This window comes from Tachyglossus aculeatus, chromosome 18 (assembly GCF_015852505.1).
Source record: "Tachyglossus aculeatus isolate mTacAcu1 chromosome 18, mTacAcu1.pri, whole genome shotgun sequence".
Classification (NCBI taxonomy): domain Eukaryota; kingdom Metazoa; phylum Chordata; class Mammalia; order Monotremata; family Tachyglossidae; genus Tachyglossus; species Tachyglossus aculeatus.
The window spans coordinates 31,391,246-31,405,351 of record NC_052083.1 but is presented as its reverse complement, the minus strand read 5'-3'; the positions used below and the strand labels follow the sequence as shown (position 1 = coordinate 31,405,351).

The 14,106-nt window shown below is 48.0% G+C and overlaps 1 protein-coding gene across 1 annotated transcript in view; it reads left to right on the top strand.

The window, feature by feature from the left end:
• The first annotated feature begins 5,853 nt into the window (after positions 1-5,853).
• Positions 5,854-14,106, top strand: part of PDXK (pyridoxal kinase) — a 39,182-nt gene continuing 30,929 nt past the window's right edge. The window contains exon 1 of the mRNA XM_038759988.1: positions 5,854-6,153. Coding sequence (XP_038615916.1) covers positions 6,064-6,153 — 90 coding nt within the window. The 5' untranslated portion in view covers positions 5,854-6,063. The remainder of the gene's footprint in view (positions 6,154-14,106) is intronic.

Here is a 14,106-nt window from a genome sequence, read left to right as displayed (position 1 = left end):
TGTCCAGTATTGATAAGAGTAAAGGATAGTAAAAATGACTGTGGTCTTTGTTAAGCAGTTGCTAGGTGTCCAGCACTATAATAATAATAATGGCATTTATTAAGCACTTCTATGTGCAAAGCACTGGGGAAGTTACAGGGTGATCAGGTTGTCACACATGGGGCTTACAGTCTTAATCCCCATTTTACAGATGAGGTAACTGAGGCACAGAGAAGTTAAGCGACTTGCCCAAAGTCACACAGCTGACAATTGGCGGAGCCGGGATTTGAACCCATGACCTCTGACTCCAAAGCCCGGGCTCTTTCCACTGAGCCATGCTGCTTCTCATAATAGCCCTGGGGTAGCTACAATATAATAGCCCTGGGGTAGCTACAATCAGATCAGGCCTAGTCCCTGCCCTACATGGGGCTTTGTGGTTGGTAGTTTTATTTGTTAGCTCCCAGCTACTATTTAGGTCGTGGAGACCAACCTAAGCTCCCTCTGGGACACTAAAGCTCTTCCCTCCACTTACTTGGAGACCTGCTATGAATCATGAGTGGGGCTGACCATGAAATTTGCAAATTGTGCCTGTGTAAGTAGACGTGGCAGTGGGACGCCTGGGAATGTAAGGGGAGTGCAAGGAGAAAGGAGATTCGCTGGGACTTTTTCTTTCCCCAGGGCTTTTTCAAGAAACACTGGGGCTTTTACAAGAACCAACCAATCAGTCAACGGTATTTTCCACTTGTGGAGGATTGCATTAAGCGCTCGGGAGAGTACAATACAGCAGAGTTGGTAGACTCAATCCCTGGCCTCAAGGAGCTTACAAACAAATGCCACAGGGCTTCCACAAGAGTCTCTCTGTGGGAGGAGAGGAGAGAGATATGTTTTTGGACTCTCCTATGTGATTCCTCTTTCTCCTCTTCACACCTGCTTATCACATTTTCCATAGCTATTATTGGTATTCTCCAGACAAGTCTAAAGTGTAAGTTTATCTCCATCCCTTCCCGTCCTTGGGCGTTACCTGTAGCTGTGACTAACACAAACTGATGCCAAAAGAGGCTTATAAAACCTCCCCACCTCCATGGTTTATGAAGACTTTCTACAGCCCAATTCTTGTTAACAACATTAAAGGAATTCGTATTTAACTAGGGACCATTTAATTGAAACAATCCTCACACAGTATGTATCATAGTTGCCGCAGGTAAAGAACCAAACGTGCGGTTTGACAGGAGTACCTTGGGTTCATCCAGTTCAATTCAGCGGAGGGCCTGCCCTCAAGAAGCATGATGTGCTCTAAATCGAGATGATGCTTTCCTTGAGAGTGGAAGCTCCTTGTGGGCAGGGGACATGTCACTTCTTGCCGATTTGTACTTCCCAAGCACTTAGTACAGTGCTCAATAAATATGAGTGAATGAATGAATGAATGGTCCTGGACTTTACAGTTGCTTAGTAATGTACATCCCATGGGTGCTCAATGAATACTGTCACTTCTACTGCTACTTTTGCCGCCGCTCCTACAAATCCGCTTGGCCACGCAATGGAGTCACTGCTTTTCCGGGCAGCTGATCTAGTGAGGGGTAACCGTGCAAATGAAGGAATGGAATTCTGGAATGTTGGGAACAGGTGCAAGCAATTTCTAAGCGTGTGGCGAGAATAGGTTCCTTCATTCCGGGACTTTTCAAGCCCCATCCTGGGTTGTGGAGGCATTTTTCAATCTTTTTAGTATATCCTCACCCACATCTGAAACACCCTTCTCCCTCAGCTCTGCAGGCCCTTAATAATAATAGTAATAATAACGGTAATAATATTATTGTGCCTGGCAAACAAGTCAGCAGAATTGTCAATCTTCGTAAGAACATCAATCAAGCACTGTACTAAGGATTTAGGGCTCTTTTCAGCCTCACTCGCTCCCACAGGTAAATTCCATCATCAGTGGGAACATCTTGGAACACAAAGGTCTTCCCTGCAGTTGTAATTCTTCTGTGCGCTTCTCCCCTACCTCAGGGCTTGGTACAATAGTTGGCACATTGTAAGCATGTAACAAATATTATTATTCAACTCTAACTGCTGTGTCACTTCTTTCTCCCCCGTTTTTTCTGTTCCCCTCCTCTCCCAGTCTTAATTTTTCTCTTCCTTTTTTTCAGATGCTCTACTCTCCCTCCTTTTCCTCCTTTCCCTCTCCCGTTATTTAACCTTTTCTATATTTGCAAGTGCTTGTATGTCTGTCTGCCCTGTCCTTCAGAACAGAGAACAAATCTCATGTGTCTGTTGTACCTTGCCAAGTGCTGAAAGCTTAAAAACAATAATAATAATAATGGTACTTGTTAAGCGCTTACTATGTGCAAAGCAATAATGATATTGGTATTTGTTAAGCATTTACTCTGTGTCAAGCACTACCTTAAGGATTGGAATAGATCCAGAATATTCAGGTTGGACACAATCCCTCTCCTAAGTGGGGTTCGTAGTTTAAAGGAGAGGGAGAACAGGGATTTCGTCCCCACTTTACGGATGAGAAAACGAAGACACAGGGCAGTTAAATGATTTCCCCCAGCTCACACAGCAGGCAAATTGTGGAACCGGGATTAGAACCCGGGTTCCCTGACTCCGAGGCCCATGCCCTTTCCACGAGACCTCTCTGCCCCTGGGGGTTGGCCCAGTGCGCAAACTTCAGCATGGAGGAGGTCCTCGGCCTCTCCGACGAGTTAGCTGTGCCGTTCCCTTGGTCTCTGCCTCTCTTCTGTGCAGCAGAAGCAGCAGACAAGCGCTTAGTACAGTGCTCTGCAACACAGGAAGCGCTCAATAAATACGACTGAATGCTAATTCCCGGCATCTCCCTTCCCGCCCACCTTCCGGCCTGGACCCGGAGCTCAGCCCTGGCTCCTGCTTTCGGCCGGAGCCCGGTAAGAAGCAGAATGACAGTAACAGGGGGAGATGTGCGAAACCATGGCCGCTACCACTATGCCCGCCTCCAACAACTGACTGGACGTTCTCCCTTCTGCCTGCTGCTTTGGGGCCTCTATTTCAGGCAGTTGTGGCAGGTGCTTGGGAGATGGGGGTCGGGGTGGGGGGAGTAGCAACTCAAGTTTCTCCTCTTGGCTCCCTCTGCTACCGTTCCACCGTGCATCCAGAACGCCTGCTTGGTCCATCAGTGTCGGGAAGCAACACGGCCTGGTGGTTAGAGCACGGGCCTGGGAGGGTGAAGGTTACGGGTTCTAATCCCAGCTACGCCACGTGTCTGCCGTGTGGCCCTGGGCACTTCACTTCTCCGTGTCTCAGTTCCCTCATCTGTAAAATGGGGATTAAGACTGTGAGCCCCACTTGGGTTAACCCGATCACCTTGTATCCCCCTAGCGCTTAGAACAGACTGTGAGCCTGTTGTTGGGTAGGGACCGTCTCTATATGTTGCCAACTTGTACTTCCCAAACGCTTAGTACAGTGCTCTGCACACAGTACGCGCTCAATAAATACGATTGAATGAATGAACAGCGCTTTGCACATAGTAAGCGCTTAACAACTACCAACATTATCATTCGTATTATGCATGCTGCATAGAGCCGCCCCCCTAGGTGTCATTAATGTGCCGCTTGGTAAAATGCAGGACCCTGTAAAAGTATACGCAGTCCTTGGAAGTGGAAAATATTTATTTTATTTTGTTAATATGCTTGGTTTTGTTCTCTGTCTCCCCCTTCTAGACTGTGAGCCCACTGTTGGGTGGGGACTGTCTCTATATGTTGCCAACTTGTACTTCCCAAGCGCTTAGTACAGTGCTCTACACACAGTAAGTGCTCAATAAATACGATTGATTGATTGATTGAAAATGCGGTGTTCATGATGTAAAGCGTCCTCTATGGGCCCATGACTGCAGGTTGCGATGTGTGTGTGTGTGTGTGTGTGTGTGTCTGTGTGTGTGCGCGCTGTTGAGGTCGAAGGTGGGGTTGAATGTGATGTGTGTGTGTGTGTGCTGTATTTCATTTTGTTAATATGTTTGGTTTTGTTCTCTGTCTCCCCCTTCTACACTGTGAGCCCACTGTTGGGTAGGGACCGTCTCTATATGTTGCCAACTTGTACTTCCCAAGCGCTTAGTACAGTGCTCTGCACACAGTAAGCGCTCAATAAATATGATTGATTGATTGTTGAGGTTGAAGGTGGGAGTGAAGGTGAATGCACACAGTAAGCGCTCACTAAATACGATTGATTGATTGATTGTTGAGGTCGAAGGTGGAAGTGAAGGTGCATGCACACAGTAAGCGCTCACTAAATACGATTGATTGATTGATTGATTGTTGAGGTCGAAGGTGGAAGTGAAGGTGCATGCACACAGTAAGCGCTCACTAAATACGATTGATTGTTGAGGTCGAAGGTGGGAGTGAAGGTGCATGCACACAGTAAGCACTCACTAAATACGATCGATTGATTGATTGTTGAGGTCGAAGGTGGAAGTGAAGGTGCATGCACACAGTAAGTGCTCACTAAATACAATTGATTGATTGATTGATTGTTGAGGTCGAAGATGGGAGTGAAGGTGCATGCACACAGTAAGTGCTCACTAAATCCGATTGATTGATTGATTGATTGTGGAGGTTGAGGGTGGGAGTAAAGGTGCATGCACACAGTAAGTGCTCACTAAATATGATTGATTGATTGTTGAGGTCGAAAGTGGGAGTGAAGGTGCATGCATACAGTAAGCGCTCACTAAATACGATTGATGATTGATTGATTGATTGTGGAGGTTGAAGGTAGGAGTGAAGGTGCATGCACACAGTAAGCGCTCACTAAATCTGATTGATTGATTGATTGTTGAGGTTGAAGGTGGGAGTGAAGGTGCATGCAACTCAGGTCCTTCTGACTCCCAAGCCTGTGCTTCCTTCCTCTCCCCCTCGTCCCCCTCTCCATCCCCCCATCTTACCTCCTTCCCTTCCCCACAGCACCTGTATATATGTATATATGGTTGTACATATTTATTACTCTATTTATTTATTTATTTTACTTGTACATATCTATCCTATTTATTTTATTTTGTTGGTATGTTTGGTTTTGTTCTCTGTCTCCCCCTTTTAAACTGTGAGCCCACTGTTGGGTAGGGACTGTCTCTGTGTGTTGCCAATTTGTACTTCCCAAGCGCTTAGTACAGTGCTCTGCACATAGTAAGCGCTCAATAAATACGATTGATGATGATGATGATGCACACAGTAAGCGCTCACTAAATCCGATTGATTGATTGATTGATTGTTGAGGTCGAGGGTGGGAGTGAAGGTGCATGCACACAGTAAGCGCTCACTAAATACGATTGATTGTTGAGGTCGAAGGTGGGAGTGAAGGTGAATGCACACAGTAAGTGCTCACCAAATCCGATTGATTGATTGATTGTTGAGGTCGAAGGTGGGAGTGAAGGTGCATGCACACAGTAAGCGCTCACTAAATCCGATTGATTGATTGATTGTTGTGGGAGTGAAGGTGCATGCACACAGTAAGCGCTCACTAAATCCGATTGATTGATTGTTGAGGTCGAGGGTGGGAGTGAAGGTGCATGCACACAGTAAGCGCTCACTAAATCCGATTGATCGATTGATTGATTGTTGTGGGAGTGAAGCTGCATGCACGGGGGGGCGGGGGGGGGGGGCGGCGCAGTTGTCCCCATCTCCCCCTCCCTCCCTCCCTGAGCCGGTCCTGCCGTTGGCAGGGTGGCTGCGGGCGGGGGAAGGCGGAGGAGCAAGGGGAGGAAGAGGAGGAGTCTCCCTGGCAGGCCGGCCGGGCCCGCGCACGTGGCTGCCCGGGGCCCAGCCCAGCGCGGGGAGGGCGAGGGAAGGAGGAAGGAAGAGGAGGAGGAGGAGGAGGCTGAGGCTGCTGCTGTGACTCGATTCCCGGCCCCACGGCAGGCCTCCGGCTCCGTCTGCTCGGGTGCCAGCGGTAGCAGCAGCAGCAGCAGCACAGGCTCCTCGGGCCCGGCGTTGTTGGGTCCCTCTCCTCCCTTCCTCCGGCTGGTGAGGCCTGCCCGTGCTATCCGCCGCCCGGGGCACGGCAGGCGGGGCACCGCAGGGCACAGCAGGGCACCGCAGGGCACCGAGGCGGGGGCCCGTGGGCGGCATGGGGGAGCCCGACTGCAGGGTCCTGTCCATCCAGAGCCACGTTGTCCGGGGCTACGTGGGAAACCGGGCGGCTGCTTTCCCCCTGCAGGTAACCGCCGGGTGTGTGTGTGTGTGTACATTTATTACCTTATAGCACTATTTATTTTACTTGCGGGCGGTGTGTGTGTGTGTGTGTGTCTACACTTATTACCTTATAGCACTATTTATTTTACTTGCACGCATTTACCATTCTACCGATTTTGCTAATGACGTGCATGGGGAAGCAGCGTGGCTCAGTGGGAAGAGCCCGGGCTTTGGAGGCAGTGGTCGCGGGTTCCCATCCCGGCCCCGCCAATTGTCAGCTGGGTGACCTTGGGCAAGTCACTTCTCTGGGCCTCAGTTACCTCATCTGGAAAATGGGGGTTGACTACAACCTGATCACCTTGTAAGATCCCCAGCGCTTAAAACAGTGCTTTGCACATAGTAAGAGCTTAATAAATGCCATCGTTATTGTTATTTTATTATTATTTTACTTGTACATATTTATTATTCTACCGATTTTGCTAATGATGTGCATGGGGAAGCAGCGTGGCTCAGTGGAAAGAGCCCGGGCTTTGGAGGCAGTGGTCGTGGGTTCCCATCCCGGCCCCGCCAGTTGCCGGTTGGGTGACCTTGGGCAAGTCACTTCTCTGGGCCTCAGTTACCTCATCTGGAAAATGGGGGTTGACTACAACCTGATCACCTTGTAAGATCCCCAGCGCTTAGAACAGTGCTTTGCACATAGTAAGAGCTTAATAAATGCTATCATTATTATTATTATTTTACTCGTACATATTTACTATTTTACCGATTTTGTTAATGATGTGCATGGGGAAGCAGCGTGGCTCAGTGGAAAGAGCCCGGGCTTTGGAGGCGGTGGTCGCGGGTTCACATCCCGGCCCCGCCAGTTGTCAGCTAGGTGACCTTGGGCAAGTCACTTCTCTGGGCCTCAGTTACCTCATCTGGAAAATGGGGGTTGACTACAACCTGATCACCTTGTAAGATCCCCAGCGCTTAGAACAGTGCTTTGCACATAGTAAGCGCTTAATAAATGCTATCATTATTATTATTGTTATTATTTTACTTGTACATATTTACTATTCTACCGATTTTGCTAATGATATGCATGGGGAAGCAGCGTGGTTCAGTGGCAAGAGCCCGGGCTTTGGAGGCAGAGGTCATGGGTTCAAAACCAGGCTCCGCCAATTGCCAGCTGGGTGACCTTGGGCAAGTCACTTCACTTCTCTGGGCCTCAGTTACCTCATCTGGAAAATGGGGGTTGACTGTGAGCCCCCCGTGGGACAACCTGATCACCTTGTAAGATCCCCAGCGCTTAGAACAGTGCTTTGCACATAGTAAGCGCTTAATAAATGCCATTATTATTATTATTATTATTATTTTACTTGTACATATTTACTATTCCATCGATTTTGTTAATGATGTGCATGGGGAAGCAGCGTGGCACAGTGGAAAGAGCCCGGGCTTTGGAGGCAGTGGTCGTGGGTTCACATCCCGGCCCCGCCAATTGCCAGCTGGGTGACCTTGGGCAAGTCACTTCACTTCTCTGGGCCTCAGTTCCCCCGTCTGTAAAATGGGGATTAAGGCTGTGAGCCCCCCGTGGGACAACCTGATCACCTTGTAAGATCCCCAGCGCTTAGAACAGTGCTTTGCACATAGTAAGCACTTAATAAATGCTATTATTATTATTGTTGTTATTTTACTTGTACATATTTACTATTCTGTCGATTTTGCTAATGATGTGCATGGGGAACCAGCGTGGTTCAGTGGAAAGAGCCCGGGCTTTGGAGGCAGTGGTCGTGGGATCAAATTCCGGCTCCGCCAGTTGTCAGCTGGGTGACCTTGGGCAAGTCACTTCTCTGGGCCTCAGTTACCTCATCTGGAAAATGGGGGTTGACTGTGAGCCCCCCGTGGGACAACCTGATCACCTTGCAGCCCCCCAGCGCTTAGAACAGTGCTTTGCACATAGTAAGCACTTAACAAATGCCAATATTATTATTATTATTATTCTAGACTGTGAGCCCACTGTTGGGTAGGGACTGTCTCTATATGTTGCCAACTTGGACTTCCCAAGCGCTTAGTACAGTGCTCTGCACACAGTAAGCGCTCAATTAATACGATTGATTGATTGACTCAAATCCCGGCTCTGCCAACTGGCAGCTGTGTGACTTTTTACTTGCACATATTCACTATTCTATCGATTTTGTTAATGATGTGTATGGAGAAGCAGCGTGCCTCAGTGGAAAGAGCCCGGGCTTTGGAGGCAGAGGTCACGGGTTCTTCTAGACTGTGAGCCCACTGTTGGGTAGGGACTGTCTCTATATGTTGCCACCTTGGACTTCCCAAGCGCGTAGTACAGTGCTCTGCACACAGTAAGCACTCAATAAATACGATTGATTGATTGATTATTTTACTTGTACATATCTATTCTATTTATTTTATTTTGTTAATATGTTTGGTTTTGTTCTCTGTCTCCCCCTTCTAGACTGTGATCCCGTTGTTGGGTAGGGACCGTCTCTATGTGTTGCCAACTTGTACTTCCCAAGCGCTTAGTACAGTGCTGTGCACACAGTAAGCGCTCAATAAATATGATTGATTGATTGATTGATTGAGCTGTGCAGCGGCCTTCTCGGAAAGAGCCCGGGGGCTGGCGAATAACCAGCTCCCCTGGGCTCGGAGCCCTCGACCTCCAATGTTTGCCCGCGGGGCAGGCAAGGAGAGAGCAAGGAAGGACTGACTGAGGGGGAGTAGATGGCAAAACGATCATAAAAGCGAGAGCTGGGCTTTTCTGGGTGACCCGCAGTCACCCAGAATAAATCATTTCTTTTATTCTGATGGTATTGACGATGGCATTGCTTAAGCGCTTACTATGTGCCAAGCACTGTTCTAAGCACAGGGGAGGATACAAGGTGATCAGGTTGTCCCACGGGGGGCCCACATTCTTCATCCCCATTTTACAGATGAGGTAGCTGAGGCCCAGAGGAGCTAAGTGACTTGCCCAAAGTCACCCAGCTCACAATTGGCGGAGCCGGGATTTGACGCCTGTCCTACTTGTTCTGTTTTGTTGTCTGCCTCCCCCTTCTAGACTGTGAGCCCGTTGGTGGGTAGGGACTGTCTCTATATGTTGCCAATTTGTATTTCCCAAACGGTTAGTACGGTGCTCTGCACAGTAAGCGTTCAATAAATACGACTGAATGAATGAATGAGACTGTCTTAGGCGGCGACAAAGCCGGCCTGGACCTCCTCCTCCAGGAGGCCTTCCCAGACTGAGCCCCCTCCTTCCTCTCCCCCTCATCCCCCTCTCCATCCCCCCGTCTTACCTCCTTCCCTTCCCCACAGCACCTGTATATATGTATATATGTTTGTACATATTTATTACTCTATTTATTTTACTTGTACATATCTATTCTATTTATTTAGTTTTAATATGTTTGGTTTTGTTCTCTGTCTCCCCCTTCTAGCCTGTGAGCCCACTGTTGGGTAGGGACTGTCTCTATATGTTGCCAACTTGTACTTCCCAAGCGCTTAGTACAGTGCTGTGCACACAGTAAGCGCTCAATAAATACGATTGATTGATTGATAGATTGACCTGATTTGGAGTCATCCTCCTGGTATTTGCCAAGAGCTGGGGTAAATGCAATCAGATCAGACGTTGCCCCCATCCCACGTGGGACTCACAGTCGAAACGGGAAGGAAGAACAGCTGAGGAAACCGAAGAACAGAGAGGTTGAGTCCCTTGCACAAGGTCACACAGCGGGCGGTTGACAGACCCGAGAAAAGAACTTGGGTCGCCTGACTCCTAGCCGTGTGTGCTCCCCAGAGAGAGAACCAATCAATAGTATTTACTGAGTGATTATTGTGTGCCGAGCACCGAACTGAGCACCTGGGAGAGCATTACTTTGTATATTGTTGTAGCTGGGTTACCTCTGGCACGTAGTAGGCGCTGAACAAACACCATCGTTATCGTCAGTAATAGGGTGGGCGCATTCCTAACTTTTGTCTCTGTTCTACTTTGGAATGCTAGCCAGGTGGTTCTGAGCAGGAAGTTTTTGTTTCTTAATCCCCCTTTGGAGATTAAATATTTCTTGCCAATGGTAAACATTGCAGGAGGAACATGGGGATGAAAACAAGGAAGACCTAAGAACAATACTACCGCCCTTAGTTTGCTTATCTTTTGAGCGGAGTTGAAAGAGCACTGGCCTGGGAATCAGAGACCCAGATTCCAATCCTGGCTTCGCCGCTTGCCCTTTGTGTGACTTTGGGTCACTTGGCTTCTCTGTGCCTCAGTTTTCTCCTCTACAAAATGAGATTAAAATCCATGTTCTCCCTCCTATTTAGAGCCTCTCCCACCTACAGTGAGCCCCGTGGGGGACTGGGGCTGAATCTAATCTATTATCTTCTATCTTCCCCAGCGGTTTGTGAAGTAAAAGTGTGTAATAGGTTATACTTATCAAACATTCAGTCCTCTTTATTGAGCATTCACTGTATGCAGAGCACTGTGCCAAGTGTTGGGAGAGTATTACAAATACCACAGTTTTAAAAAAGACTTGGAGGTGGTAAAATAGACACAGCTGGGGACTCAGTATAGGGTCCAGTTTGTCACAAAACCATGTGCTGTACCAAATTGGGCATTTGTCTAATGACGCCAAAGAACAAGAGTGAAGTCCAGAAACTCTAACGTATTTACACCAGAGTCACTGTGCTTTAGCTTTTTTTGTGTGGGGTGGGGAAATGGGGAAAGGGAAGAGCTATTGCTCGGCTGTAAGCAGATTGCATCAGATAAAACATGGGGAAGAAACATTGTGAAGAAATTATTAAGCCCGAGAGCTCCAATTCTGATTGGACTTTTAGACTGTGAGCCCACTGTTGGGTAGGGACTGTCTCTATATGTTGCCAATTTGTACTTCCCAAGCGCTTAGTACGGTGCTCTGCACATAGTAAGCGCTCAATAAATACGATTGATGATGATGATGATGATGACTGTACAACTGTGGGCTTGCTCCAGAGGGCCTGGACCAAACTTTCCGAGACTGAACTGAAAATATTTGTGAGGTTGGGAGGAGCAGGGTGGAGTGATATGAGTTTTCCCTCTGAAGGGCCCCATGCAGCCATGCTCTCAGAACTAACTGTACATTCCTTTTTCCTGCCGGGATAGTGAGGAAGCCAAGAAAAACAGAAAACAACACAAAAAATTCTATCCTTTTATACAGCCAAAGAGGAGCCCCGATGAAGTGTAAGATTTTGGCACCCTGACTTAATACTCAAGACTTTTGACAAAGAGCTGTAGACCAACCAAAACTAGATGATAAAACTCCAGAGTCCTCTCTTCTGCCTTTCCCTCCTTCCCACCCAACCCAGCCCTCCAAAATAACCAATTGCGCATGCCCCATAGGAGTACTGAAGTTGACCTCTCACTCCGTAGAGCCGAAATTCCAGGAGAATTTGAATTTCTTGGGAGCTCTAGTAAATATCCAGACAGAATAGGTGGCCACAGTTCCAAGGGTGACTTTTGTTTCTTCCGAATTACAATCTTATCAATTTTCCCCAGTAATGGAAGCTACAGATAATTCTCAATCCTCGTCTTAAGCATTACGTTCAACTTCACCACTTTATCAGAATGGTTAAACCGAGTGGGAAAATGTGACTTTTAATCTCTCCCTGCCCCGTTGTGCGGTGCGTGGAGTAAACATCCTAAAATAATAATGAATACTCATTATGGCATTTGTTAAGCACTTACTGTGTGCCAGGCACCGTACTAAGTGCTGGGCTGGATACAAGGAAATCAGGTTGGACACAGTCCCTGTCCCACGTGGGGCTCACAGTCTCAATCCCCGTTTTCCAGATGAGGTAACTGAGGCCCAGAGATGTGAAGCGACTTGCCCAAGATCACACAGCAGACAAGTGGTGGAGCTGGGATTGGAACCCGTGACTTTATGACTCCCAGGGCCATGCTTTATCCACTGTACCATGCTGCTTCCCCTGTTCTGGCTAATTATGGGTTCCCCAATCTTACCGATCCTTCCGATTCCTCTTGCACATAGGCACATGTTTGGTTTCTGTCCCTCCTCAGGTGCATATTCATCTGCATATTCAATTTTCCTCTGATCCCTCTTCTGGTGAACACTTCCAGATAGGCAGGACGTGTGCCCTGTGCTCTTTTCTACTTCCCAAGGCACCTGGTAAATTCCATTATGACTAGTAGTAGTGAAATACAGTTCCCAAAAGCTTTCTGGGTTGTATCCCAAACTTGTTCCCCTGTCTCCCCGCAATTAGTCAGTCAGTGGGATTTGTTGAGCACTCACTGTGTGCAGAACACCATACTAAGCTCTTAGAGTGCAGTACAGTTGGCAGATCTGATCCCTGGCATTGAGGATGCTGGTTTACAATCCTGCCTCCACCTCTGTTTTGAATCTAGGGTTTTTCCTGCAGCTCCAACATGTTGGATGCCGCTGCCACTGCAAAGGTGGTCTCTGCCCTCCAGGATGGCACAGTTAAGGGCCGGGAGAGATTGCGGGAGAAAGGGAGGAGGCTGGCAGGAGAAGTCTCTCTCCATTTCCCCCTTTCTCGCCTTCCTCTTTCTCCTCTGCCACGGCCACCTGTTTTCCCAGCCCAGTCTGGCTCCTGCCCCCTGACTTTGTAGCCCCTGAGGCTGGAGACCAGACCACCGGGTGCCCAAACGGCTGGGGGTGTGCAAGCAGCAGCAGCGGTGGCAGCAGTGTGCGGTCCATCGTGTTGGAACTGTAGGAAAAACTTTAAGGTACAGAAATAGACGAAGAATAAAGCAGGGAGACTGGGGACAAAGTCCCTGTCCCAAACAGGGCTAACAGTCTAACTGGGAGGGAGAACAGGTTTTGAACCCCCATTTTACATTAGAGGAAAAGTGAGGCACAGAGAGATTGTGACTCATCCAAGGTCACACAACAGACAAGCCCTGAAGCTGGGATCAGAACACAGGTCTCCTTACTCCCAGTCCTGTTCTCTTTCTAATAGGTCACACTGCTTCCCTGGAACCTGAGTTCTAATCCCAGTTCTGTCACTTGCCTACTCTGTAACGTTGGGCAAGTCATTTAACGTTTTTGTGCCTCAATTTTCTCATCTGTAAAATGGAGAATACCTGCTCCTCGTCCCTCTTAAACTGTGAACTTTGAGGGACAGGGACTGTGTCTAACCCAGTACTTAGAGTAACCCCCAGCAAATATTATTGTTGTTACGATTAGGTCTTCTCTCTCCCAGGCCCCTAGGCTTGTCATTAGGCCAGGATGCTTATAGGAAGTCCATCAGTGCCAGATGATTTGAATTCCTGAAATGATTGACTGCACGCATGCTCTCTGATTTCACCTTTAGTTATGTTGGTAGGTGATGTGTGCATTTAGAGGAAGCTGCTAGGTCGGGGTCAATCTAACACCAGCCAGCTCTTGGCAACTGACCACAGTTGTTTAGAAAACTAGTCCCTGTAAGCCTAAGAGGATGCAAAACAAAGCTAAGAAGCCAGGATTCCCTGAAAGTTTATCGGAGGGCAGGTGATGGAGCCAGTTGGATAAGAAATGATGAGAGCTGAAGGATGTCGGTTGTCTCGTTGGAGATTTCAAGGCTGTTTACTTCAGGGCCTGCCAAGATGAGGTTTGTCACCAGCTTTTATCGTTTCCGGAGCCGAGATGACTCTTCTTGGAACGCTTTTAGATGGTCCGGAGGGAGCAGTTCTCACTTTCAAGCCATTGTAAGACCTGGTCAGTTGTTTCTAGTGACTCTTTCCTTTATTAAGCACTTACTCTAGATGGTTTAAGAGCCCCGAGGGGCTGGAAAGAATCCTGACACCCCACCTCAGTGCTCTTCCAAATGATCTGGAAAGGCTTCCTCTCCTTTTCCCTAGACTGTAAACTCGTTGTGGGCAGGGAACGTGTCTACCGACTCCATTGCATTGTACTCCGCCAAACACTTAGTACAGTGCTCTGCACGCAATAAGCACTCAATAAATACCATTGATTAATAATAGTAATAATGCTGT